Consider the following 25,715-nt stretch of genomic DNA (forward strand, 5'->3'; position numbering starts at 1 on the left):
CAACCTGACAGAGCTTGAGAGGGTCTGCAGAGAAGATTGGGAGAAACTCCCCAAATACAGGTGTGCCAAGCTTGTAGCGTCATACCCAAGAAGACTTGAGGTTGTAATCACTGCCAAAGGTGCTTCAACAAAGTACTGAGTAAAGGGTCTGAATACTTATGTAAATGTTATATTTCCGTTTTTTAAAATAAATATGCAAACATTTCAAAAAATCTGTTTTCGCTTTGTCACAATGGGGTATTGTGTGTAGATTGATGAGGAAAAACAATGTAATACATTTTAGAAGTAGGCTGTAACGTAACAAAATGTGGAAAAAGTCAAGGGGTCTGAATACTTTCCAAATGCACTGTATATTCATATAGATCACTCAATAGCCATTGTCAATGTTAAGATTTATAGTTCACTATGTAGCATTGCATGCAGGCTGTACATCAATATCTCTGTCTCTTTATCTATCTCTCTCATTCTCTTTATCAGGTAGGCTAGTAGTGTGGTTGATGGTTGGATACAGTACTGAATGGTTAAGTGATGATGGCTAGTAGTTATCATGTTGATGGTCATGCTGAATGATTAAGTGATGATGGCTAGTAGTTATCATGTTGATGGTCATGCTGAATGATTAAGTGCTTCCATCTAGAGCAGGAGAGAAAATAAATACTAATAATTGTTCTATAAAGATTTAGAAAACATGTACACGTAATGTAAAATGTTATTTATTTAAGTAAACATGTTAAACATGTTCTCATATTAAATTATTAACATATATCGCTTTTATACTTACAAGAATAACAAATGGACATATTAATAAAACAGCAACAATGTCATTTAATGAGGTCTACCAGCCTGAATGTGATTAGATTCTGATAACAGTGTGACCTGCAGTTGGACACAGACAGAGGGCAGAACAGTACTGAGAGGACACACACACACTGCATGCCACACGCAGGCATGCACAAACACACACACATACACAAACACACACACACATATACACACTCACACACACACACATAAAGTTCCCCTTTTTAATGTCCGATAAAGATGCAGACATATATTTCCCCCACCACCTCTGAATAACTCCTCACACTGATGTCACACACAGACAGCATACATAGAAAAAAAGGTCCCTATATGGCCATCGATGGCTGGCCACAGAGTACAAGCCATAACGTGACCTCCTCATGAAGGCTGGGATGTCAAAGCCTCAGTAATGCTCTAAGATCTATGTCCAATTTTGTATCTGCTAAAATAGATGATCACTTCAATTATAACTTGAATAATTTAAAACGGATGGGAAACAACCATGTTTAGATTTGAAACTAAGGCTGGTGCAAGTCACGTGGTGGCCAGTGTTGTGTTGATTTGACAGTTTCCCCTTCACTGTGGTTGTCTGATAAAGAGATTCACTACCATAAATCACACAGAGGCAGTACAGTCCAGGAAGAAGAAAGGTACAGATATACATTAGAGCTGAGGTTAGAAGTAGAAGTTACTGTATTTGACCACAAGTGTGTTAAGATGTCAGAGGGAATCTATGAAAACTCAGACGAATTCGTAGACTATGAGCCTGATGCAATGAATAACACGGACATTGATGACCAATTATATGGCAACGTAAAAGCGTTCAAGCCCAGTCCAAGAGATGGAGTTGTTGCTTCAGGTAAGATTGCACGCACGCACGCACGCACACACACACACACACACACACACACACACACACACACACACACACACACACACACACACACACACACACACACACACACACACACACACACACAACACACACACACACACACACACACACACACACACACAAATTAAACACACACATTAAAGGTGAGATTACCCTATAGTACTATAGCTTTATTTGTCCCAATCCTGGATGATGCAGTAAAACACATTACCAAAGATCTTCCTTGAATAATTTGTGATTCAGTTCATGTTCAGTGGTGGAAGAGACCCTCTGGAGTTGCTGCAGTGTGTCTGGGGCTGCTGTGTGTTCTCCTACTGGCTGGGATCATAGGCCTGTCTGTCTACTGTAAGTTTAGTATGTTGTCAATGAGACTTAAGTAGCTTACTTAATCATACTTAATCATTAATGGTGTGGTAGTTACATGTTTGATTAACTTTACCCTTTTACAGGTGGAGTCATTGGTCATCGCGACTCAAAAGAGAGAAACCAGCTACAGGCCAGTTACAACACCCTGACTGAAGAGAGAGACCAGCTACAGACCAGTTATAACAACCTGACTGAAGAGAGAGACCAGCTACATACCAGTTATAACAACCTGACTAAAGAGAGAGACCAGCTACAGACCAGTTATAACAACCTGACTACAGCGAGAGACCAGCTACAGACCAGCTATAACAACCTGACTCAAATTCAACTGGATTTGTGAGAAAGTGATTTAGCATCACCATGACTACATACTGTAACACATACAGTAGCCTACAGTGTACACAACTTCCTCCTTCGTTCTCTCTCTCTCTCTCTCTCTCTCTCTCTCTCTCTCAAACCCACACACACACACAGACACCCTCACACGCATGAAAACACACCTATTGTTGTATTTGTTTGTAGTATCATATTAATAAAAGTCCTACTTATTTCCTGTTAGTAGCTTCCTGTGTACCAGAATACCTGACCACTGTGACTGTCCCAAAATTTAGGAAATCTTTGACTATGTTCAGACTCAGTGAGCATAGCCTTGCTATTGAGAAAGGCCGCCGAAGGCAAACCTGGCTCTCAAGAGAAGACAGGCTATATGCACACTGCCCACAAAATTATGTGGAAACTGAGCTGCACTTCCTAACCTCCTGCCAAATGTATGACCATATTAGAGACACGTATTCCCCTCAGATTACGCAGATTTACAAAGAATTTGAAACCGAATCCAATTTTGATAAACTCCTATATCTATTGGGTGAAATAACAAAGTGTGCAATCACAGCAACAAGATTTGTGACCTGTTGCCTCAGGAAAAGGGCAACCAGTGAAGAACAAACACCATTGTAAATACAACCCATATTTATGTTTCTTTATTTTCCCTTTGTACTTCAACTATTTGCACATCATTACAACACTGTATATAGACATAATATGACATTCGAAATGTCTTTATTCTTTTGGAACTTTTGTGAGTGTAATGTTTGATGTAAATTTTGTATTGTTTATTTCACTTTTGTTTATTATCTATTTCACTTGCTTTGGCAATGTAAACATATGTTTCCCATGCCAATAAAGCCCCTTAAATTGAAATTATGTTTTTTATTGAGAGAGAGAGAGAGAGAGAGAGAGAGAGAGAGAGAGAGAGAGAGAGAGAGAGAGAGAGAGAGAGAGAGAGAGATAGAGAGAGAGAGAGAGATAATTTGTCTTAAAGGGATATTTCAGGATTTTGTCAGTTATGCTCTTTATCTACTTCCCCAGAGTCAGATGAGCTAGCTTTAGCATAATGACTGGAGGTCTATGGCATGATAGCAGATACCCATAGACTTCCAGTCATTGTGCTAATTCTAGTTTCACATATATGGTTCATGTTCGATTGTGTCTCATTGATGATGCTATTTACAGTACCTGTGTCAACAGAGCCAGATATCTCAGGGAAGAGACCCTTCCTAGTTGCTGCAGTGTGTCTGGGGCTGCTGTGTGTTCTCTTAACGGCTTGGATCATAGGCTTGTCTGTCAAGACCAGTTACAACAACCTGACTAAAGAGAGAGACCAGCTACAGACTAGTTATAACAACCTGATTAAAGAGAGAGACCAGCTACAGTTATAAAACCTGACCAAAATGAAAGACCAGCTATAGACCAGTAATAACAATCTGACTTAAGCGAAAGACCAGCTACAGAGTAGTAATAACAATCTGACTAAAGAGAGAGACCAGCTACAGACAAGTAATAACAATCTGACCTGGGCGGAGAGCAGACTGGAGAGAGGAACAGACCTGGTGATCATAAACAGCAAGGAGGAACATGTGAGTGAGTGAGTGAGTGAGAGAGAGAGAGAGAGAGAGAGAGAGAGAGAGAGAGAGAGAGAGAGAGAGAGAGAGAGAGAGAGAGAGAGAGAGAGAGAGAGAGAGAGAGAGAGAGAGAGAGAGAGAGAGAGAGAGAGATTCATACACTTATGAATCAGGTAAATTATTAATACTCACATGTAATTGACATCTTTCTCTTTCTCAATAACAGAAATGTATCAATGAATTAAACAGGAACATTGATTGTGTCTGGATCGGTCTGACTGACAGAGACACAGAGGGGACCTGGAAAAGTTAATTTCTGAAGGGCTCTTTGTTTTCCTGTTCAAGATATTCCTTCTCCACCTTTTGGGACCTTGTCACAAAATAACTGACTGGCTCAAATGCATTAAGAAGGAAACAAATTCTACAAATTAACTTTTAAGAAGGCACACCTGTTAATTGAAATGCATTCCAGGTGACTACCTCATGAAGCTGGTTGAGGGAATGCCAAGAGTGTGCAAAGCTGTCATCAAGGCAAAGGGTGGCTATTTGAGGAATCTCAAATATAAAATATATTTTGATTTGCTTAACACTTTTTTGGTTACTACATGATTCCATATGTGTTATTTCATAGTTTTGATGTTTCTACAACTTCATTGGAGTCCACCTGTGGTAAATTCAATTGATTCTACATTATTTGGAAAGGCACACACTTGTCTATATAAGGTCCCACAGTTGACAGTGTATGTTAGAACAAAAACCAAGCCATGAGGTCGAAGGAATTGTCCGTGGAGCTCCGAGACAGGATTGTGTCGAGGCACAGATCTGGGGAAGTGTAAAAATAAAATCTGCAGCATTGAAGGTCCCCAAGAACACAGTGGCCTCCATCATTCTTAAATGGAAGAAGTTTGAAACCACCAAAACTCTTCCTAGAGCTGGCCGCCCGGGCAAACTGAGCAATAGGGGGAGAAGGGCCTTGGTCATGGCGGTGACCAAGAACCCGATGGTCACTCTGACAGAGCTCCAGAGTTCCTCTGTGGAGATGGGAGAACCTTCCAGAAGGACAACCATCTCTGCAGCACTCCACCAACCAAGCCTATATGGTATAGAGTCACCAGACGGAAGGCACTCCACAGTAAAAGGCACATGACAGCCCGCTTGGAGTTTGCCAAAAGGCACCTAATGGATGCTCAGATCTTGAGAAACAAGATTCTCTGGTCTGATGAAACCAAAATTGAACTCTTTGGCCTGAATGCCAAGCGTCACGTCTGGAGGAAACCAGGCACCATCGCAACGGTGAAGCATGGTGGTGGCAGCATCATGCTGTGGGGATGTTTTTCAGCGGCAGGGACTGGGAGACTAGTCAGGATCGAGGGAAAGATGAACGGAGAAAAGTACAGAGAGATTATTGATGAACATACCTGCTCCAGAGCGCTCAGGACCTCAGACTGGGGTGAAGGTTCACCTTCCAACACAACAACAACCCTAAGCACACAGCAAAGACAACGCAGGAGTGACTTCGGGACAAGCCAGAGCCCAGACTTGAACTTGATCGAACTACCTCATGAATGTACCCATCCAACCTGGCAGAGCTTGAGAGGATCTGCAGAGAAGAATGGGAGAAACTCCCCACATACAGCTCTGCCAAGCTTGTAGCATCATACCCTAGAAGACTCAAGGCTGTAATCGCTGCCGAAGGTACTTCAACAAAGTACTGAGTAAAGGGTCTGAATACTTAAGTAAATGTGATATTTCAGTTTTAGATTTTTTATAAATATGCTTAAAAAAAAAGAAGCAAAAACTGCTTTGTCATTATGGGATATTGTGTGTAGATTTATAAAATAAAATAAAATAAAACATCAATTTTAGAATAAATCTGTAACGTAACAAAAAATGCAAAAAGTCAAGGGGTCTGAATACTTTCAGAATGCACTATTATGTATCAATCCTTTCCAGATAACAGATGCATCAAAGACTGAAGAGAAGCATTTTTTGTCTTTATAAAACCAATGCAGATGCAGAGCGAGACAAGATACAGACCAGATACCACACCCTGACTGAAGAGAGAGACCAGCTACAGACCAGTTACAAAAACCTGACTGCTGAGAGAGACCAGTTACAGACCAGCTACAACAACCTGACTGCTGAGAGAGACCCGAGTGGCGCAGGGGTCTAAGGCATTGCATCTCAGTTCTTGAGGCGCCACTACAGACCCCCTGGTTCGATTCCAGGCTGTATCACAACCGGCCGTGATTGGGAGTCCCATAGGGCGGCGCACACCGTCATTGTAAATAAGAATTTGTTCTAAACTGACTTGCCTAGTTAAATAAAGGTTAAATAAAATTTTTAAAAATGTTCAGTTCATTCAACCTTTATCTATACAGGTTACTGTCATTGATGGTAGCAGTCAACAAAGTTAACTTTAAGCTGTAACATTTCTGTATATTATTTAGCATTGTGATGTTATAACTGTGATATCTGACAGTTTTAACCCTGTAGGTACTGGTATTAAGCATTATATCTGATGGTGTTTAACCCTGTAGGTACTGGTATTAACCATGATATCTGACTGTTTTTAACCCTGTAGGTACTGGTATTAACAATGATATCTGACTGTTTTTAACCCTGTAGGTACTGGTATTAACAATGATATCTGACTGTTTTTAACCCTGTAGGTACTGGTATTAACCATGATATCTGACTGTTTTTAACCCTGTAGGTACTGGTATTAACCATGATATCTGACTGTTTTTAACCCTGGAGGTACTGGTATTAACCATGATATCTGACTGTTTTTAACCATGTAGGTACTGGTATTAACAATGATATATGTTGGTGTTTAACCCTGTAGGTACTGGTATTAACCATGATATCTGACTGTTTTTAACCCTGTAGGTACTGGTATTAACCATGATATCTGTTGGTGTTTAACCCTGTAGGTACTGGTATTAACCATGATATCTGACTGTTTTTAACCCTGTAGGTACTGGTATTAACCATGATATCTGACTGTTTTTAACCCTGTAGGTACTGGTATTAACAATGATATCTGACTGTTTTTAACCCTGTAGGTACTGGTATTAACCATGATATCTGACTGTTTTTAACCATGTAGGTACTGGTATTAACCATGATATCTGATGGTGTTTAACCCTGTAGGTACTGGTGTTAACCATGATATCTGACAGTTGATAACCCTGTAGGTACTGGTATTAACCATGATATCTGACTGTTTTTAACCCTGTAGGTACTGGTATTAACCATTACATCTGATGGTGTTTAACCCTGTAGGTACTGGTATTAACCATGATATCTGACTGTTTTTAACCCTGTAGGTACTTGTATTAACCATGATATCTGACTGCTATTAACCCTGTAGGTACTGGTATTAACCATGATATCTGACTGTTATTAACCCTGTAGGTACTGGTATGACCAACAGCCTGATAATGCAGGTCCTACTTGGGAAGAGGACTGTGCTCAGATACACAAAGATCAGGGTCCTCTAAAGGCATGGAATGAAATGTCATGTGGCATCAAACTCATCTGGATTTGTGAGAAAGTGGTTTAACATCACCATGACAACATACTGCAACACGTACAGTAGCCCACAACTCTCTCTCTCATCCACAAACACACTTATTGTTGTATTTGTTTGTAGTATCATATTAATAAAAGTTCTACATTTGAATTTTTGCACACTCTACATGCTGTGACGCGTACTGACTATATGAAGAGGCAGGACGCAGACGCAGGAATTAACAAGGTCAAAGTTTACTTAACAATGAGCAAGAAAAATAACAAAGATCGAGTAAACGACACGAAGCTAAACAATCACACACAACATCATCCAGAACAGTCCAGGACTAAATAGGGGTGGTGATGAGATGATGAGGTGCAGGTGAGCTGGAGGTGATTAGGGTGCGTTGGGTTTCCATTCCGGTGTTGCCGAGGTGGTGCGCTCAGACCGGTGGCTCAATACACCGGCGAATCAGAGTGCCGGAGGTGAGCAACGGGAGGAGACGTGACACATGCAGTGCATTTCATCAATTACAATACAAATACATTCTTCTTACTTGCTACATATACAGTGGGGAAAAAAAGTATTTAGTCAGCCACCAATTGTGCAAGTTCTCCCACTTAAAAATATGAGAGAGGCCTGTAATTTTCATCATAGGTACACGTCAACTATGACAGACAAATTGAGAAAAAAAATCCAGAAAATCACATTGTAGGATTTTTAATGAATTTATTTGCAAATTATGGTGGAAAATAAGTATTTGGTCACCTACAAACAAGCAAGATTTCTGGCTCTCACAGACCTGTAACTTCTTCTTTAAGAGGCTCCTCTGTCCTCCACTCGTTCCCTGTATTAATGGCACCTGTTTGAACTTGTTATCAGTATAAAAGACACCTGTCCACAACCTCAAACAGTCACAATCCAAACTCCACTATGGCCAAGACCAAAGAGCTGTCAAAGGACACCAGAAACAAAATTGTAGACCTGCACCAGGCTGGGAAGACTGAATCTGCAATAGGTAAGCAGCTTGGTTTGAAGAAATCAACTGTGGGAGCAATTATTAGGAAATGGAAGACATACAAGACCACTGATAATCTCCCTCGATCGTCGTGTTTGGAGGACAAAGAATGCTGAGTTGCATCCAAAGAACACCATACCTACTGTGAAGCATGGGGGTGGAAACATCTTGCTTTGGGGCTGTTTTTCTGCAAAGGGACCAGGACGACTGATCCGTGTAAAGGAAAGAATGAATGGGGCCATGTATCGTGAGATTTTGAGTGAAAACCTCCTTCCATCAGCAAGGGCATTGAAGATGAAACATGGCTGGGTCTTTCAGCATGACAATGATCCCAAACACACCGCCCGGGCAACGAAGGAGTGGCTTCGTAAGAAGCATTTCAAGGTCCTGGAGTGGCCTAGCCAGTCTCCAGATCTCAACCCCATAGAAAATCTTTGGAGGGAGTTGAAAGTCTGTGTTGCCCAGCGACAGCCCCAAAACATCACTGCTCTAGAGAAGATCTGCATGGAGGAATGGGCCAAAATACCAGCAACAGTGTATGAAAACCTTGTGAAGACTTGCAGAAAACGTTTGACCTGTGTCATTGCCAACAAAGGGTATATAACAAAGTATTGAGAAACTTTTGTTATTGACCAAATACTTATTTTCCACCATACTTTGCAAATAAATTCATTAAAAATCCTACAATGTGATTTTCTGGATTTTTTTTTCTCATTTTGTCTGTCATAGTTGACGTGTACCTATGATGAAAATTACAGGCCTCTCTCATCTTTTTAAGTGGGAGAACTTGCACAATTGGTGGCTGACTAAATACTTTTTTCCCCCACTGTATTTACATGCTCCCATTTAGGTCTGGTGCAAACATTCTCAACCCTACCAAACCACCATTACATACACTGTATATGATTGTTGTAGAGATATCAAAGGGTATCAAAGGATGTTACTTAATCATCTTTGACAGTCAGTCTTTGTTGTCAAGTTACATATAAGCCCAATATCAAATGCTCATATTTGACTGTTGTTCCCCTATATGGGTCCCAAAAGAGGGAAGTGAAGTGGTTAAACCAGCTGTCACTCAAAAACTCCTCAACCAATAAGGTTCATCAAGAGAGAGGAGAGCCCTGGTGGTTTCTGTTGTCATCTCATCCTCACTGGTTAAGCCTACCAACCCTCAATATCCACTTGGAGCAGTTTGTAGTGTCACATCTATTGTATGGACATTATAATGACCCATGTTTGTAGTCCTGGATCTCCTGAACATGTTGGTGTATATTTGGGAGTAAACAGAGGGTCCAAATCAGCAGAAATGTGAAAGGAAGGGGGAGTTCTGGAAACTCTCTGAATTTTCTTGGGGCTGTTACATATGATATTTAATATATGTTAACAGCTAGACTTTGTTCTCCACTTCCCCTCTATTATCTTTATCTTCCTGGTATGATAGTGTCCTGTCCATCATCACAAATAGCAAGTCCCATTCCCTGGACAGGAGGACTGTGTTGAGATAAACTCTGGACAAGATGACCATGTAGAGACATGGAATGATTTATATTGTGCAGCAGAAAATCGTTTAACAATAAGCACTGTAACAATCTCTCACACTCACACATGCACACAAGTACGTACACAAGTATGCAAACTTGTTCTATTTTTTGTATTAGCATAGCCACAACTACCCGTGTCATTTTGTTGATACTTCCCTAGAGTTAACACCTACAGCAGAGATATCACTAGAAGCAGAGACTTAACGTATAGAGGGCTTGCAGTTGAGGTACGACACCTCCTGGTGGCCATGTTGGAAGACCACCACATTAATTCTAGAAGCAGAGACTTAATGTATAGTAGACCTACATAGAAAGATAGACCCAGGCATTGTTAAAGATGTCAAAGGTAATCTATGCTGAGCCAGATATGAACAACAAGGTCAAGTTTGACAGAGGTGAGATGGAGGAGAGGATTATGGATATCTACGTCAGTGCAGACACCCTGAGAGACGGTGAGACCAGCACCAAGAGAGAAGAGACAACAGACACTGCTCCTAATAATGGACCAGGAGACCAGTACTCAGGTAAAACACACACAGATGTCTCTTAGCCTGATAGCGCAAAGAAGAGACCCTTCCTACAGATGTAGGATCTCATTTTGATCACTCTTTTGATGCTGAGAATTTTCCTGAATAGCAGGAAATGCAAACTTTTAGTGTATTCAAGGTTTAAAAAGGTTCCTAAAGTTTGTAATTTCCACATTGAAATTTAAGACATGATTTGCCCTAAAGAAGAAGAAAAAAAGTCAATTAATTATAATTATCATAATAATTATCATTTCCTGTTGCTGCAGGACTGTTTTCCAGTTATAGCAAACCTGCTCAAATTAAGATCCTACATCTGTATATTTTGCAGTGTGTCTGTGGCTGCTCTGTGTTCGATCATAGGCCTTTCTGTCAACTGTGAGTTTGTGTCATATGTTAATTGCTTGTAAACTAGTAGTAAGAAGTGCTGGTTGCTAGGCTTATTTACCTATTTATGTAAATAAGGTATTTTCATATGAAAATGTAATTAACTAACAAATAATGATAATTGTTGATGACCCACTCTTGATGATGGTATCTACATCTTACAGAGTGTGGCTTTAAAGCTGAAAAAACATAGGACTATGTCTATAATTGAGGAGGATATTTGTACAACAGTGTCTCACTGTCTGGTTCCCTGTGTTGTTTAGGTACTGGGGGGCAGGACAGCCTGATAATGGTGGTCAGTTCTCTGGGCAGGAGGACTGTGTTGAGATATACTATGGACAAGATGACTCTGTAAAGACATGGAATGGTGACAATTATTTCAAAAAAATAATTGTTTAACAGTTGCCTACTATAACAATGTTCTCTCTCTCTCTAGTAGTTATTATGTTGATGGTTGGATACAGTACTGAATGGTTAAGTGATGATTCCACCTAGTGGTTAAAGAGAGAGATTAACTCACCATAGAGTTGAAATAGTGGTATTACAGACTTGCCAACGGGCTTTTTCTCAATTCATCTTTCCTTGGATCTTTCTCACGTCCTCTCTCCTCCCCTCCTTCTCAAAACACATTGGAGAATATAATCCTAGGGGAGGGACCTTGGACCTTATCCTCTAATAGGGTTGAGAAGGAGGAGAGGAGGAATGGAGATAGAAGGAGAGGAGAGGAAAAGAGAGGAGATAGGAGGAGAGGAGATATGAAGAGAGGAGATATGAGGAGAGGAGATAGGAGGAGAGGAGATAGGAGGAGAGGAGATATGAGGAGAGGAGATAGGATGAGATGAGATAGGAGGAGAGGAGATAGGAGGAAAGGAGATATGAGGAGAGGAGATAGAGGAGAGGAGATATGAGGAGAGGAGATATGAGGAGAGGAGATAGGAGGAGAGGAGATAGGAGGAGAGGAGATAGGAGGAAAGGAGATATGAGGAGAGGAGATAGGAGGAGAGGAGATAGGAGGACAGGAGATATGAGGAGAGGAGATAGGAGGAGAGGAGATATGAGGAGAGGAGATATGAGGAGAGGAGATAGGAGGAGAGGAGATAGGAGGAGAGGAGATATGAGGAGAGGAGATAGAAGGAGAGGAGATGTGTGTGCTTGCGTGTGAGTGTTTGTGATTGTAGGTGTGTGGGGGTATGTGTGTGCAGGTGCGTGCTTGCTTGAATATGTGAGTGTATGCATGCATGTGTATACATGCTTGTGTATATGTGTGTGTGTGTGTGTGTGAGTGAGTGTGTATGTGTGTGTGTCGGGGGGGTGGGTATATGTGCATGTGTGTGTGTTCTCACATCAGTGTGTATCTCCTCAGGACCTGAGGATTCAGGGAGAAGACTCTACAGGATGGGTGCTGTGAGCTTTGGGATGCTGTGTGTTCTACAAGTCACTCTCAACATCTCCCTGAGACTAGTCTGTGAGTGTATTGTTATCTAATCATTACACTATATCAGACTTTCACAACAAGGTCCAAATTCACTAAATTCCTCCTCTGTTAGACATGTTTAAGGAACTTGCAAACCACATCCAAGATATTCTGTCCACTTTTAGCATTGTTTAGACTGTTTGTTTTTAATGCCTGTAACTTACAGTTGCATTAAGAAATTGTGCTTTTTACAATTGCTATATGTATCATTCCTTTCCAGAAAAAAGAATCATCAAAGACTCTGAAGAGGAGCATTTTTCTCTTTATAAAACCAACCTGACTAAAGAGAGAGACCAGCTACAGACCAGATACAACAACCTGACTAAATAGAGAGACCAGCTACAGACCAGATACAACAACCTGACTGGTCAGAGAGACAGGCTTCATAATTTGCTTTCTGGTGAGTGAGCTGGTTTCCTCTAATATGAAGTCAATTTCTTAATTGAGATCTAGTCCAGTGAATCATGGAAAATATAATCTCTCATTAAAATCTCTCATCTCTCAAAACCTGGGGAGGAAGGGAGGGAGGGAGGGGGGAGGGGGAGGAGGAGGAAGAGAGAGAGAGAGAGAGAGAGAGAGAGAGAGAGAGAGAGAGAGAGAGAGAGAGAGAGAGAGAGAGAGAGAGAGAGAGAGAGAGAGAGAGAGAGAGAGAGAGAGAGAGAGAGAGAGAGAAGAGAAAGAGAGAGAGAGAGACCTACAGGGTTAAAAGCAGTCAGATATCATGGTTAATACCAGTACCTAAACGGTTAAAAACAGTCAGATATCACAGTTACAAGATCTAAATAATACACAGACATTTTTCATCTTAAAGTTAACTTTGTTGACTGCTGCCATCAATGACAAAAACCTGCATAGAAAAAGTTTGAATGGAGCCTTCTTTACAGATTAGGTCTCATCTCTCACCCGGTGGTCAGTGCTGTTCCGTCCACCCATTTCCAGGTCCCTTCATTAACAGAGTCAGTCAGACCAATCCAGACTCCCTTTTTGAGATTGAAGAGAAACTCCTGTTGTTGAGAAAGATACATATTTATACAGTGAGTTACAAAAGTATTGGGACAGTGACACATTTATGTTTAGTTTTTGGCGCTGTACTCCAGCACTTTGAATTTGAAATAATAGAATGACTATGAGGTTAAGGTGTAGACTGTCAGCTTTCATTTTAGGGTATTTTCATACATATCGGGTGAACCGTTTAGAAATTACAGCACTTTATGTACACAATCCTCTATTTCAGGGGACCATAAGTATTGGGAGAAATTCACTTATATGTGTATTAAAGCAGTCAAAGCTTAGTACTTGGTCCCATATTCATAGCACGCAATGAATACATCAAGCTTGTGACTCTACAAACTCGTTGGATGCATTTCCTGTTTGTTTTGGTTGTGTTTCTGATTATTTTGTGCCCAATAGAAATTGATGGTAAATAATGTATTGTGCCATTTTGGAGTCACTTTTATTGTAAATAAGTATATAATGTGTTTCTAAACATTTCTACAATAATGTGGATGCTACCATGATTACAGATCGTGCTGAATGAATTGTGAATAATGATGAGTGAGAAAGTTAAAGATATACAAATGCACAAATACCTTGAACTGAAAGCTGTCAGTCTGCAGTTAAACCTCATAGTCATTGTATCATTTCAAATCCAAAGTGCCAGTTCTCTCTCTCTCTCTCTCTCTCTCTCTCTCTCTCTCTCTCTCTCTCTCTCTCTCTCTCTCTCTCTCTCTCTCTCTCTCTCTCTCTCTCTCTCTCTCTCTCTCTCTCTCTCTAACCCACATACACGCACCAGTGGACCCACTCACTCATGCATGTCTACACGTTTGTAGTTTCCTGTGTACCAGTAGTTATGTTTCACACATCTTCAGAGTCAACATGAATTTAGTACATTTTTATGAAAGGTCATAGCAGAAAAAGCACAGACACAGGGGCAATGACAGGACCAGAAACTGAGAATAGACTGAAAACACAAACAGTTGTTGGAGATGTCTGAGGCCATCTATGCTGACCGAGAAGGTCAAGTTTGACAGAGGTGAGGTGGAGGAGAGGATTGTGGATATCTACGTCGGTGCCGACCCCCTGAGAGACGGTGAGACCACTAGGATATTATTCTACAATGTGTTTTGAGAAGGAGGGGGGAGAGAGGATGTGAGAATGATGAATTGAGAAAGAGCCCGTAGGCAAGTCTGTAATACCACTATTTCACCTCTATGGTGAGTTCATCTCTCACTTTAACCGCTAGGTGGAATCATCACTTAAACATTCAGCACTGTATCTAACCACCAGAGGAGATAGGAGGGAAGGAGACAGGAAGAGAGGAGATAGGAGAAGAGGAGATGGGAGGAGAGGAGATGGGAGGAGAGGAGATAGGAGGAGAGTAATCTAGGAAAGACGAATTGAGTTAGAGCCTTAGTGTCAGAGAGACATAGAGGAGGAAGAAGAACATTAAGAGAATGAGGAAGAGAGAAAAAACAAGACAAATAATAGTTGTGTTTAGATTTAGAGGAGAGGATGTAGACATACTGTACTCTGGAAAATGACTCTTCATTATTTTATTAGAAACATGTCATGTGATTTGACATAGGCTTATGCTAAGTAAAACAAAAAAAAGATGCTAATGAGCCATGACTCACAACCATCACTGTACAAGGGACAACTTGTAGGTGACCAATTGCAGCACAATGCACCATGCACCAGTGGACCCACTCACTCATGCATGTCTATCTACTGTTGTGTCTCTTCCTGGAGGTTGCTGTCTGCTCAAACCACTGGTTAAGGTGTGAACTCCTCCCTAAATCTATAACACTGTACGTTCTCAGACACAGACTGTTAAACTAAAGCAGCTGTTTAAGAGGATATACCACAGAATATACTGTCCGTTGTATTGTGTGCCGCTCCTTAAAGTACCAAAGTATATTTTAAGGGGGCAATTAGAATTAGCCTTTGTATGGAGCAGTCTGAGGAGATTTATGCTAATGTTGACAGGAAGAGCTGTGGACAGGATACAGTGAACAGGAGCATAGATAAACAACCTGAATCTCAGAATACTGGTAAGTACACTGTAGTCACAGAGACACACACATCGAAGAGTAAACCAATAGTTATTATTCTTCCAACTGCCACACAAACAATTTACCTGATGTTAATGTAATGAGGTTGGCCGATACCCATGCCCCAAGGCTTCAAAAGTCAACTGAGTAAAATAAACTGTAACGAACAGATTCCTAATATTTATAAACATAATACAATGTCTTTTCCAAATTAAGATACCTTACTTCACAAGGGAAAGCTTTTGAAATGACATACTTGTGAAAATTGATACATACAATTCTAAATAGTACATCTCCTAAATGAACGGTCGTTCCATTAAGATTAGAGGTTAAAATATTCAGAAATTGTCGAGGCTCTGTAGGATGTATACTAACTGCAGAAACATTTATTTTCATGTTCATAAAGTCCTATGTAACTCGCCACTGTGTATTTCCAATCTGGTCTCAAAGTATTTCATTTTATTCTGTACGTAAAGCAAGACACTCTTTTTAGTATGATATGTTACCTTTCATATGTTATGTATCAATGTGTGGATAACCATCATCCATTTTGTATGATATGTTACGAATTACAATTTGTATGATATGTTACGAATTTGCTATGTTACGAACTTACAATATGTTATGAATTTGCTAAACATATGATATGTTATGAATTCTACTAACATTAGCTGTCTGCCTAACGTTAGCAAGGCTAGGAGTTAACTGTAAATGGCCACTATATTTCCTGTTGCAGTGAGAAGCTGTATCTTTAACAACCACAAGTCCCCCTCAACAAAAATAGAGATGGGGGTGAGAAACCACCACTTTAAATGTGCAGCTATTTTTCCTCCATTTAAAGATCATACAAAATAGATTCTTCATACTTTGAGATCATATGGGGCGAATCCTATCTTCCACTTAAGTCAAATTTAGACTTAGTCATTCATTTATATCAAATGGAGACTAAGTGAACATTTTAATTAAAGGGATACTTCAGGATTTTGGCAATGATGCCCTTTATCTACTTCCCCACAGTCAGATGAGTTTGTGGATACCATTTGTATGACTTTATATCCAGTATGAAGAAAGTTAGAGGTGGTTTTGTGAGCCATTGCTAACTAGAGTTGACTGGAGGTTTATGGCATGGAGGTCATTGCGCTAATTCTAGTTTCAATCACTATATCAGGTTTCTTTATTTTAATTTTTTGGGGACATAACAGACTCTAAAAACACCAGGAAATCAGCTCCTATTGATTTTAATTTTGGAAATCTGTTCCCAAGTATTCCCAAGTATAATAGAGAGACACACACTAACGTAAACAAGGTGTGAGAATGTGATTTGAAGGAGTCAGGCACAGGAGGGTAAATCACAGAATACAGAGTTTATTCCGTAGTACACAGTTACGCTGGATAGCGTCAACAGTCCAGTGCGCAAAACAGGCGCACTGGAACAAATACAGGCACACGGGGAAAATATACCCTGGTAATACAAAGAACAGGTAGCTCCACGAGCTACCCTCAACTCACATGAAACAATCACCCACAAGGACAAGGGGCAGAGGGAACACTTAAACACATACTAATGAGGGGAATATGAACCAGGTGTGTGTAATTGACAAGACAAGACAAACGGAATGATGAGATTTGGAGGGGCAGTGGCTAGAAGGCCGGTGACGACGAACGCCGAAGCCTGCCCGAACAAGGAGGGGAGGCAGCTTCGGAGGAAGTCGTGACAGTACCCCCCCCCCCTCCCCCCACTTGACGCGCAGCTCCAGCAGCGCACCGACCCCGGCCTCAGGGACGGCCAGGAGGACACGGAGAAGGGCGAGCCTGATGGCAATGGTGGGAATCCCGCAACAGGGAAGGATCGTGGATATCCATCACTGGGACACAGAACCTTTCCTCCAGACCGTACCCCTCCCACTCCACAACGTACTGAAGGCCCCCCACCCGACGCCTTGAATCCAGGATGGAACGGACGGAGTACGCCGGGGCCCCCTCGATGTCCAGAGGAGGCGGAGGGACCTCCCGCACCTCAGACTCCTGGAGCGGACCAGCCACCACCGGCCTGAGGAGAGACACATGAAACGAGGGGTTAATACGGTAATCAGAGGGGAGTAATAATTAGCTATAGGTAACCTCGTTGATTCTCCTCAGGACCTTGAACGGCCCCACAAACCACGGGCTCAGCTTCCGGCAGGGCAGGCGGAGAGGCAGATTCCGGGTCGAGAGCCAGACCCGATCACCCGGTACGAAGACCGGGCCTCACTGTGGTGGCGGTCAGCGTTGGCCTTCTGACGACGCACGGCGCGTTGGAGGTGGACGTGGGCAGCATCCCACGTCTCCTCCGTGTGCCAAAACCAGTCATCCACCGCAGGAGCCTCGGTCTGGCTCTGGTTCCACAGTGCCAGAACCGGTTGGTAACCTAAAATACATTGGAATGGCGTTAGGTTAGTGGAGGAGTGACGGAGAGAGTTCTGGGCATATTCAGCCCATGGCAAGAACACCGACCACTCCCCCGGCCGGTCCTGGCAGTAGGATCGCAGGAACCTACCCACATCCTGATTTACCTGTTCCACTTGCCCATTAGACTTGGGGTGGAAACAAGAGGTCAGGCTGACCGAGACCCCTAGATGTTCCATGAACACCTTCCAGACCTTGTATGTGAACTGTGGACCCAGGTCAGACACTATATCCTCTGGTACACCGTAGTGCCGGAAGAGGTGTGTAAACAGGGCCTCCGCAGTTTGCAGGGCCGTGGGAGACCGGGCAGAGGAAGGAGGCGGCAGGCCTTGGAAAAGCAGTCCACAACGACCAGGATGGTGGTGTTACCTTGGGAGAGGGGAAGATTGGTAAGGAAATCAATGCTCAGGTGTGACCATGGTCATTGTGGAACTGGTAAAGGTTGTAACTTACCCGCTGGGAGGTGCCTAGGTGCCTTACTCTGGGCGCACACCGAGCAGGAGGAGACATACACCCTCACGTCCTTAGCCAAGGTTGGCCACCAGTACTTTCCGGTCAGGCAGAGCACTGTACGACCGATACCTGGGTAACCAGAGGAGGGTGACGTGTGTGCCCAGTAGATCAAACGGTCACGGATAAGAGCAGGCACGTACTGCAGCCCAGCTGGACACTGAGGTGGAGATGGCTCTGTGCGTAATGCCTGCTCTATATCCGCGTCCATCGCCCATACTACCGCCGCCACAATGCAGGAGGCCGGGAGTATGGGGGTGTTGTCTCTGGGCCTCTCCTCTGTGTCATACAGCCATGACAATGCGTCTGCCTTCACGTTCTTCTTACCCGGGATGTATGATAGTTTGAAATCAAACCGGGTGAAGAATAGGGCCCACCTGGCCTGGCGAGGATTCACCCTCCTCGCTGCCCGGATGTACTCCAGGTTACGGTGGTCCGTCCAGACGAGGAAAGGGTGTTTCGCCTCTTTGAGCCAATGCCTCCACATGGTCAGGGCTCGGACAACAGCGTCGTAGTTCTGCTCCGCCGGGCTGAGCTTCTTAGAGAAGAAGGCACAGGGGCGGAGCTTGGGTGGCGTACCCGAGCGTAGAGACAGGACAGCACATATCCCTACCTCGGATGCATCCACCTCCACTACGAACGGTAGTGATGGATCGGGGTGGGCCAGTACAGATGCTGAGATCAACAGACCCCTCAGGTTACTGAAAGCCCTGTCAGCCTCAGCAGACCAGCGGAGCCGGGACGGCCCACCCTTCAACAGTGAGGTAATGGGAGCTGCGACCTTACCAAAGCCCCGGATAAACCTCCGATAGTAGTTGGCGAAGCCCAGAAAGCGCTGCACCTCCTTAACCGTGGTTGGAGTCGGCCAATTGCGCACGGCTGAAATGCAATCTCCCTCCATCTCCACACCTGAGGTGGTAATGCGGTATCCGAGGAAGGAGACAGACTGCTGGAAAAACAGACACTTTTCTGCCTTAGCATAAAGGTAATTTTCCAACAGTCGGGCCAGCACTTTGCGAACCAGGGACACATGCTCAGCCCGCGCAGCGGAATACACCAGAATATAATCGATGTAGACCACTACACCGCGACCAAGCATGTCCCGAAACACCTCGTTCACAAAGGACTGGAAGACGGATGGAGCATTCATCAAACCGTAGGGCATCACCAGATATTCACAATGCCCCGTGGTTGTGCAGAATGCTGTCTTCCAATCATCTCCCTCTCGAACACGCACCAGGTTGTACGCACTCCTGAGATCTAATTTGGTGAAAAAGCACGCCCCATGCATTGACTCGATCACTGAAGGAATGAGGGGGAGAGGATAACTAAATCGTATCGTCTCCTTATTCAGTGGTCGATAATCAATGCAAGGGCGCAGACCGCCATCTTTCTTCTTCACAAAGAAGAAACTCGATGAGGCGGGTGAAGTAGAGGGACGTATATACCCCTGGAACAGGGACTCGGTGACGTATGTTTCCATAGCCTCCGTTTCAGCCTGTGACAGGGAATACACATGACTCCTGGGAGGCACAGCGTCTACCCGGAGGTTTATCGCGCAATCCCCCGCCCGATGAGGTGAGAACATTGTGGCCTGCGTTTTAGAAAATGCGTGCGCCAAATCGAGGTATTCGGGGGGGAATGCGCATGGTGGAGGTACTGTCTGGACTTTCCACTGTGGTTGGACCAATGGAAACACCTAGACACCTACCCTGACACTCTCGCGACCACCCCGTGAGAACCCTCTGCGGCCATGAGAAGGTGGGGTTGTGGAGTGCTAACCAAGGGATACCTAACACCACAGGGAAAGCAGGAGACTCAATAATAAAAAAAAGTGACTTGCTCGCAATGAGTCTCATGGGTAATCATGGTGACTGGTGCTTTAACTTCCCTATTAAACCCTGACCCTAATAGTCGACTATCAAGTGCTCTGATGTGGAGTGGAATGGATAGGGGAACCAATGAAATGCCTAGACTGTGTGAGAATGCCTGTCCATAAAGTTCCCAGCTGCGCCTGAATCGACTTGCACCTTACACTGGGGAACTGCCATGTGATCAGGAAAGTAGATGGGTAGGGTACAGTGCGCAACAGAGGACTCTGAACGAATGTGGGTGTTCGATACCAGGGGTGATGCGAGAGTGCCATGCCTGCCGTTTCCAGACCCAAAAGAACGCTGACGACGTTGTGCGGTGTAATGTCCCTTCGTGCCACCAGAGTGACCCTGGCGCTGTTGTCCTCCGCTCTTTCTGATCAACGCTCCACCCAGCTCCATCAGCTCGGGATCCGAGTTGGGCAGGGTTGGAACGGGCAGACCTCCCTCAGGACGTCCTCTTGCCGCCAGCAGGTTGTCCAACGGATGGCCATGTCCACCAGGTGCGTGAAGGACAACATGGTGTCCCGGCAGGCTAGCTCCCTTTGGACGTCCTCCTGCAGATGGCACCGGAAGTGTTCAATGAAGGGCCCGCTCGTTCCACCCGGACCCAGCTGCTAGAGTCCGGAACTCCAAGGCAAAGTCTTGCGCAGTCCTCATCCCCTGCCTCAAGTGGACCAGCCGCTCGCCCGCCTCTCGACCCTCGGGCGGGTGATCGAAGACAGTCCAAAGGAGGCGAGCGAACTCCCCGTAGTTGTCCAACGTGGCTCCTCCTTCGTTCCAGACCACGTTGGCCCACTCCAGAGCTTTCCCCGAGAGGCAGGAGACGATTGCAGACACCTTCTCCCGCTCCGATGGGGCCGGGCTGATGCAGGAATAATTAAGCTCGAGTTGGAGGAGGAATCCCTGGCAGAGAGCAGCTGTCCCGTCAAACTCCCGTGGTCGGGATATATGGATCCCTCTAGGTGCTGGAGTGTTGGTGGCTGGATCCGGTCGCCCAGCTGGTCTTGACAGATCGGCGTACTCTCCAGGCGTTGGATGACCTGAAGAACCCGATCCATCGCTTCTCCCAAGCTGGCTAGCATCGTTGAATGCTCCTGGACCCGTGTCACGACTCCAGACATGCGCTCCTCTCCTGCTTACTCCATAGCCGGTGGGAGATTGTTTGAGAATGTGATTTGAAGGAGTCAGGCGCTGGAGGGTAAATCACAGAATACAGAGTTTATTCCGTAGTACACAGTTACGCAGAATAGCGGCAACAGTCCAGTGCTAAAAACAGCACACGGGGAAAATATACCCTGGCAATAGAAAAGAACAGGTAGCTCCACCGAGCTACACTCATCTCACATGAAACAATCACCCACAAGGACAAGGGGGAAGAGGGAACACTGAAACACATTCTAATGTGTGTAATTGACAAGACAAGACAAATGGAATGACGAGATATGGAGGGGCAGTGGCTAGAAGGCCGGTGACGACAACCGCCGAAGCCTGGCCGAACAAGGAGGGGAGGCAGCTTCAGAGGAAGACTTGACACAAGGTTTGAAATTATTACGTTTTAGTCCAATTTCACATCTATTTGGGCTTCTTGCAGTGAATTTGCAGTCTGCTAATTATTTGCAATTATGTTCCGGCCCCCTGACCATTCGCAAAACACAAAAATCTGCCTGCGGCTGAATCTAGTTGATGATCCCTGCGCTATATGGTCCATGTTCGATTGTGTCTCATTGATGATGCTATGTACAGTATCTGTGTCCACAGAGCCTGATAGCTCAGGGAAGGGATCCTCCAGAGTTGCTGCAGTGTGTCTGGGTCTGCTGTGTGTTCTACTGGCTGGGATCATAGGCCTGTATGTCCACTGTAAGTCTGAAGTTATAAAAGTTACAATTCACCAGCAGTTCTGTGATTATCTCGTTTAATGATAAACTTTGTTGTTGTTGTGACAGATGATGGGGTCTCTAAGAGCTTCTTAGCATATAAGACCAACTCATCTGCAGAGAGAGACCAGCTACTGACCAGCTACAACAACCTGACTAATGAGAGAGACCAGCTACAGACCAGTTACAACACCCTGACTAAAGAGAGAGACCAGCTACAGACTGAGTTAGAGATTCTTAACAGGAGGCTTACCAATCTCAGTGAGTAAACCTACAATCATACATTATCATTAATCCCACACACTTTACAGTGTGTCTGTATTCTTTCATTAACTGTTTAGTTTGATAAGTTGAAGGAAATTCATGTTTTTGATCTTGTATAACAAACCTGTCCTGAAGGCTGGCAGAAGTTTGAATCCAGTTGGTACTTCCTGTCTACCAAGACTAACACCTGGAAGGAGAGCAGAGAGGACTGTCTGGAGAGAGGAGCAGACCTGGTGATCATAAACAGCGATAAGGAACAGGTGAGAAAGAGAGAGAGAGAGAGAGAGAGAGAGAGAGAGAGAGAGAGAGAGAGAGAGAGAGAGAGAGAGAGAGAGAGAGAGAGGTCAGCTTCACCTGGAATGTTTTTCCAACAGTCTTGAATGACTTCCCACATATGCTGAGCACTTGTTGGCTACTTTTCCTTCACTCTGCGGTCCGACTCAACCCAAACCATCTCAATTGGGTTGAGGTCGGGGGATTGTGGAGGCCAGGTCTTTTATTCAGCACTCCATCACTCTCCTTCTTGGTAAAATAGCCCTTACACAGCCTGGAGGTGTGTTGGTTCATTGTCCTGTTGATAAACAAATGATGGTCCCACTAAGCCCAAACAAGATGGGATGGCATATCGCTGCAGAATGCTGTGGTAGCCATGCTGGTTAAGTGTGCCTTGAATTCTAAATAAATCACAGACAGTGTCACCAGAAAAGCACCCCACACACCATAACACCTCCTCCTCCATGCTTTACGGTGGGAACAACACATGCGGATATCATCCGTTCACCCACATCACGTCTCACAAAGACCAAATTGGACTCCAGACCAAAGGACACATTTCCACCGGTCTAATGTCCATTACTCATGTTTCTTGGCCCAAGCGGATCTCTTCTTCTTATTGTTGTACTTTAGCAGTGGTTTCTTTGCAGTAATTCGACCATGAAGGCCTGATTCACACAGTCCCCTCTGAACAGTTGATGTTGAGATGTGTCTGTGACTTGAACTATGTGAAGCATTAATTTGGGCTGGTAACTCTAATGAACTTATCCTCTACAGAAGAGGTAAATCTGGGTCTTCCTTTCCTGTGGCAGTCCTCATGAGAGCCAGTTTCATCGTAACGCTTGATGGTTTTTGTGATTGCACTTGAAGAAACTTTCAAAGTTCTTGACATTTTCCATTTTTACTGACCATGGCTTAAAGTAATGATGGAGTGTCATTTCTCTTTGCTTATTTGAGCTGTGCTTGCCACAATATGGACTTTGTCTTTTACCAAATAGGGCTATCTTTTGTACACCCCCCTACCTTGTCACAACACAATTGACTGGCTCAAACACATTAAAAAGGAAATAAATTCCACAAATTAACTTTTAACAAGGCACAACCGTTAATTTAAATGCATTCCAGGTGACTACCTCATGAAGCTGTTTGAGAGAATGCCAAGAGTGTGCAAAGCTGTCATCAAGGCAAAGGGTGGCTATTTGAAGAATCTCAAATATAAAATATATTTTGATTTGTTTAACACTTTTTGGTTACTACATGATTCCATATGTGTTATTTCATAGTTCTGATGTCTTCACTATTATTCTACAATGTAAAAAAATAGTACAAATTAAGAAAAAGCCTTGAATGAGTAGGTGTTCTAAAACTTTTGGCTGGTAGTGTATATATATTTATGTTTCTCGACAACAGACATTTCTGTACAACCTCAAGAAGAGAGTCTGGATTGGTCTGACTGACTCTGTTCAGGAGGGGACCTGGAAATGGGTGGACGGCACATCACTGTCCACAGGGTGAGAGATGATAACTAATCTGTGAATAAAGCTCCATTCAACCTTTTTCTATACAGGTTACTGTCATTGATGATAGCAGTAAACAAAGTTAACTTTAAGATGAAGCATTTCTGTATATTATTTAGGATTGTGATGTTCTAACTGTGATATCTGATGGTTTTTAACCCTGTAGGTACTGGTATTAACCATGATATCTGACTGTTTTTAACCCTGCATTTACTGGTATTAACCATGATATCTGATAGTTTTTAACCCTGTAGGTACTGGTATTAACCATGATATCTGACTGTTTTTAACCCTGTAGGTATTGGTATGTCAAACAGCCTGATAATACAGGTCCTACTGGGGAGGACTGTGCTGAGATACACACAGATCAGAGTCCTCTAAAGGCATGGAATGACATGTCATGTGACAGCAAACTCAACTGGATTTGTGAAAAAGTGGTTTAACATCAACATGACAACATACTGTAACATGTACAGTAGCCTACAGTGCAAATAACTTCCTCCTTCTCTCTCTCTCTCTCTCTCTCTCTCTCTCTCTCTCTCTCTCTCTCGCTCTGTCTCAAACCTACGAACACACTTATTATTTGTTTGCAGTAGCATATTAATAAATGTCCTTCTTATTTCCTGTTTGTTGCTTCCTGTGTACCAGTAGTTATGTTTCACACATCATCAGATACAACATGAAGTTAGTGCATTTGACTTTTTGCACACTCTACATGCAGTGCATTTAATCAATTACAATTCAAATACATTCTTCTTACTTGCTACATATATTTATATGCTCCCATTTACGTCTGGTGCAAACATTCTCAACCCTACCAAACCACCATTACATACACTGTATAGGAGTGTAGTAGAGATATCAAAGGGTATCAAAGGATGTTACTTAATCATCTTTGACAGTCAGTCTTTGTTATCAAGTTACATATAAGCACAATATAAAATGCTCATATTTGACTGTTGTTCCCCTATATGGGTCCCAAAAGAGGGAAGTGAAATGGTTCAACCAGCTGTCACTCAAAAACTCCTCCACCAATCAGGTTCATCAAGTGAGAGGAGAGCCCTGGTGGTTTCTGTTGTCATCTCATCCTCACTGGTTAAGCCTACCAACCCTCAATATCCACTTGGAGCAGTTTGTAGTGTCACATCTATTGTATGGACATTATAATGACCCATGTTTGTAGTCCTGGATCTCCTGAACATGTTGATGTATATTTGGGAGTAAACAGAGGGTCCAAATCAGCAGAAATGTGAAAGGAAGGGGGAATTCTGGAAACTCCCTGAATTATCTTGGGGCTGTTACATATGATATTTAATATATGTTAACAGCTAGACTTTGTTCTCCACTTCCCCTCTATTATCTATATCTTCCTGGTATGATAGTGTCCTGTCCATCACCACAAATAGCAAGTCCCATTCCCTGGGCAGGAGGACTATGTTGAGATATACTCTGGACAAGATGACCATGTAGAGACATGGAATGAT

At 43.4% G+C, this 25,715-nt stretch overlaps 3 protein-coding genes across 3 annotated transcripts in view; 2 read left to right on the forward strand and 1 right to left on the reverse strand.

The window, feature by feature from the left end:
* Window positions 1–25,715, reverse strand: part of LOC311110201 (uncharacterized protein) — a gene marked incomplete at both ends in the record, with an annotated part of 397,005 nt that overhangs the window by 265,319 nt on the left and 105,971 nt on the right. The window contains one exon of the mRNA XM_084188747.1: window positions 13,328–13,428. Coding sequence (XP_084044873.1) covers window positions 13,328–13,428 — 101 coding nt within the window. The remainder of the gene's footprint in view (window positions 1–13,327; window positions 13,429–25,715) is intronic.
* LOC311110181 (uncharacterized protein) lies at window positions 1,519–2,402 on the forward strand (the record flags this gene model as incomplete). Its single annotated transcript, XM_084188734.1, has 3 exons — window positions 1,519–1,660; window positions 1,940–2,041; window positions 2,146–2,402. 3 exons carry the CDS (start codon window positions 1,519–1,521, stop codon window positions 2,400–2,402), a joined length of 501 nt encoding a protein of 166 aa, XP_084044860.1.
* Window positions 14,426–24,747, forward strand: LOC311110182 (uncharacterized protein; the record flags this gene model as incomplete). Its single annotated transcript, XM_084188735.1, has 6 exons — window positions 14,426–14,513; window positions 22,062–22,160; window positions 22,247–22,438; window positions 22,577–22,701; window positions 24,125–24,225; window positions 24,530–24,747. 6 exons carry the CDS (start codon window positions 14,426–14,428, stop codon window positions 24,672–24,674), a joined length of 750 nt encoding a protein of 249 aa, XP_084044861.1. The 3' UTR covers window positions 24,675–24,747.

Source organism: Coregonus lavaretus, assembly GCF_964263955.1.
Source record: "Coregonus lavaretus genome assembly, contig: SUPER_35_unloc_2, whole genome shotgun sequence".
Taxonomy (NCBI): domain Eukaryota; kingdom Metazoa; phylum Chordata; class Actinopteri; order Salmoniformes; family Salmonidae; genus Coregonus; species Coregonus lavaretus.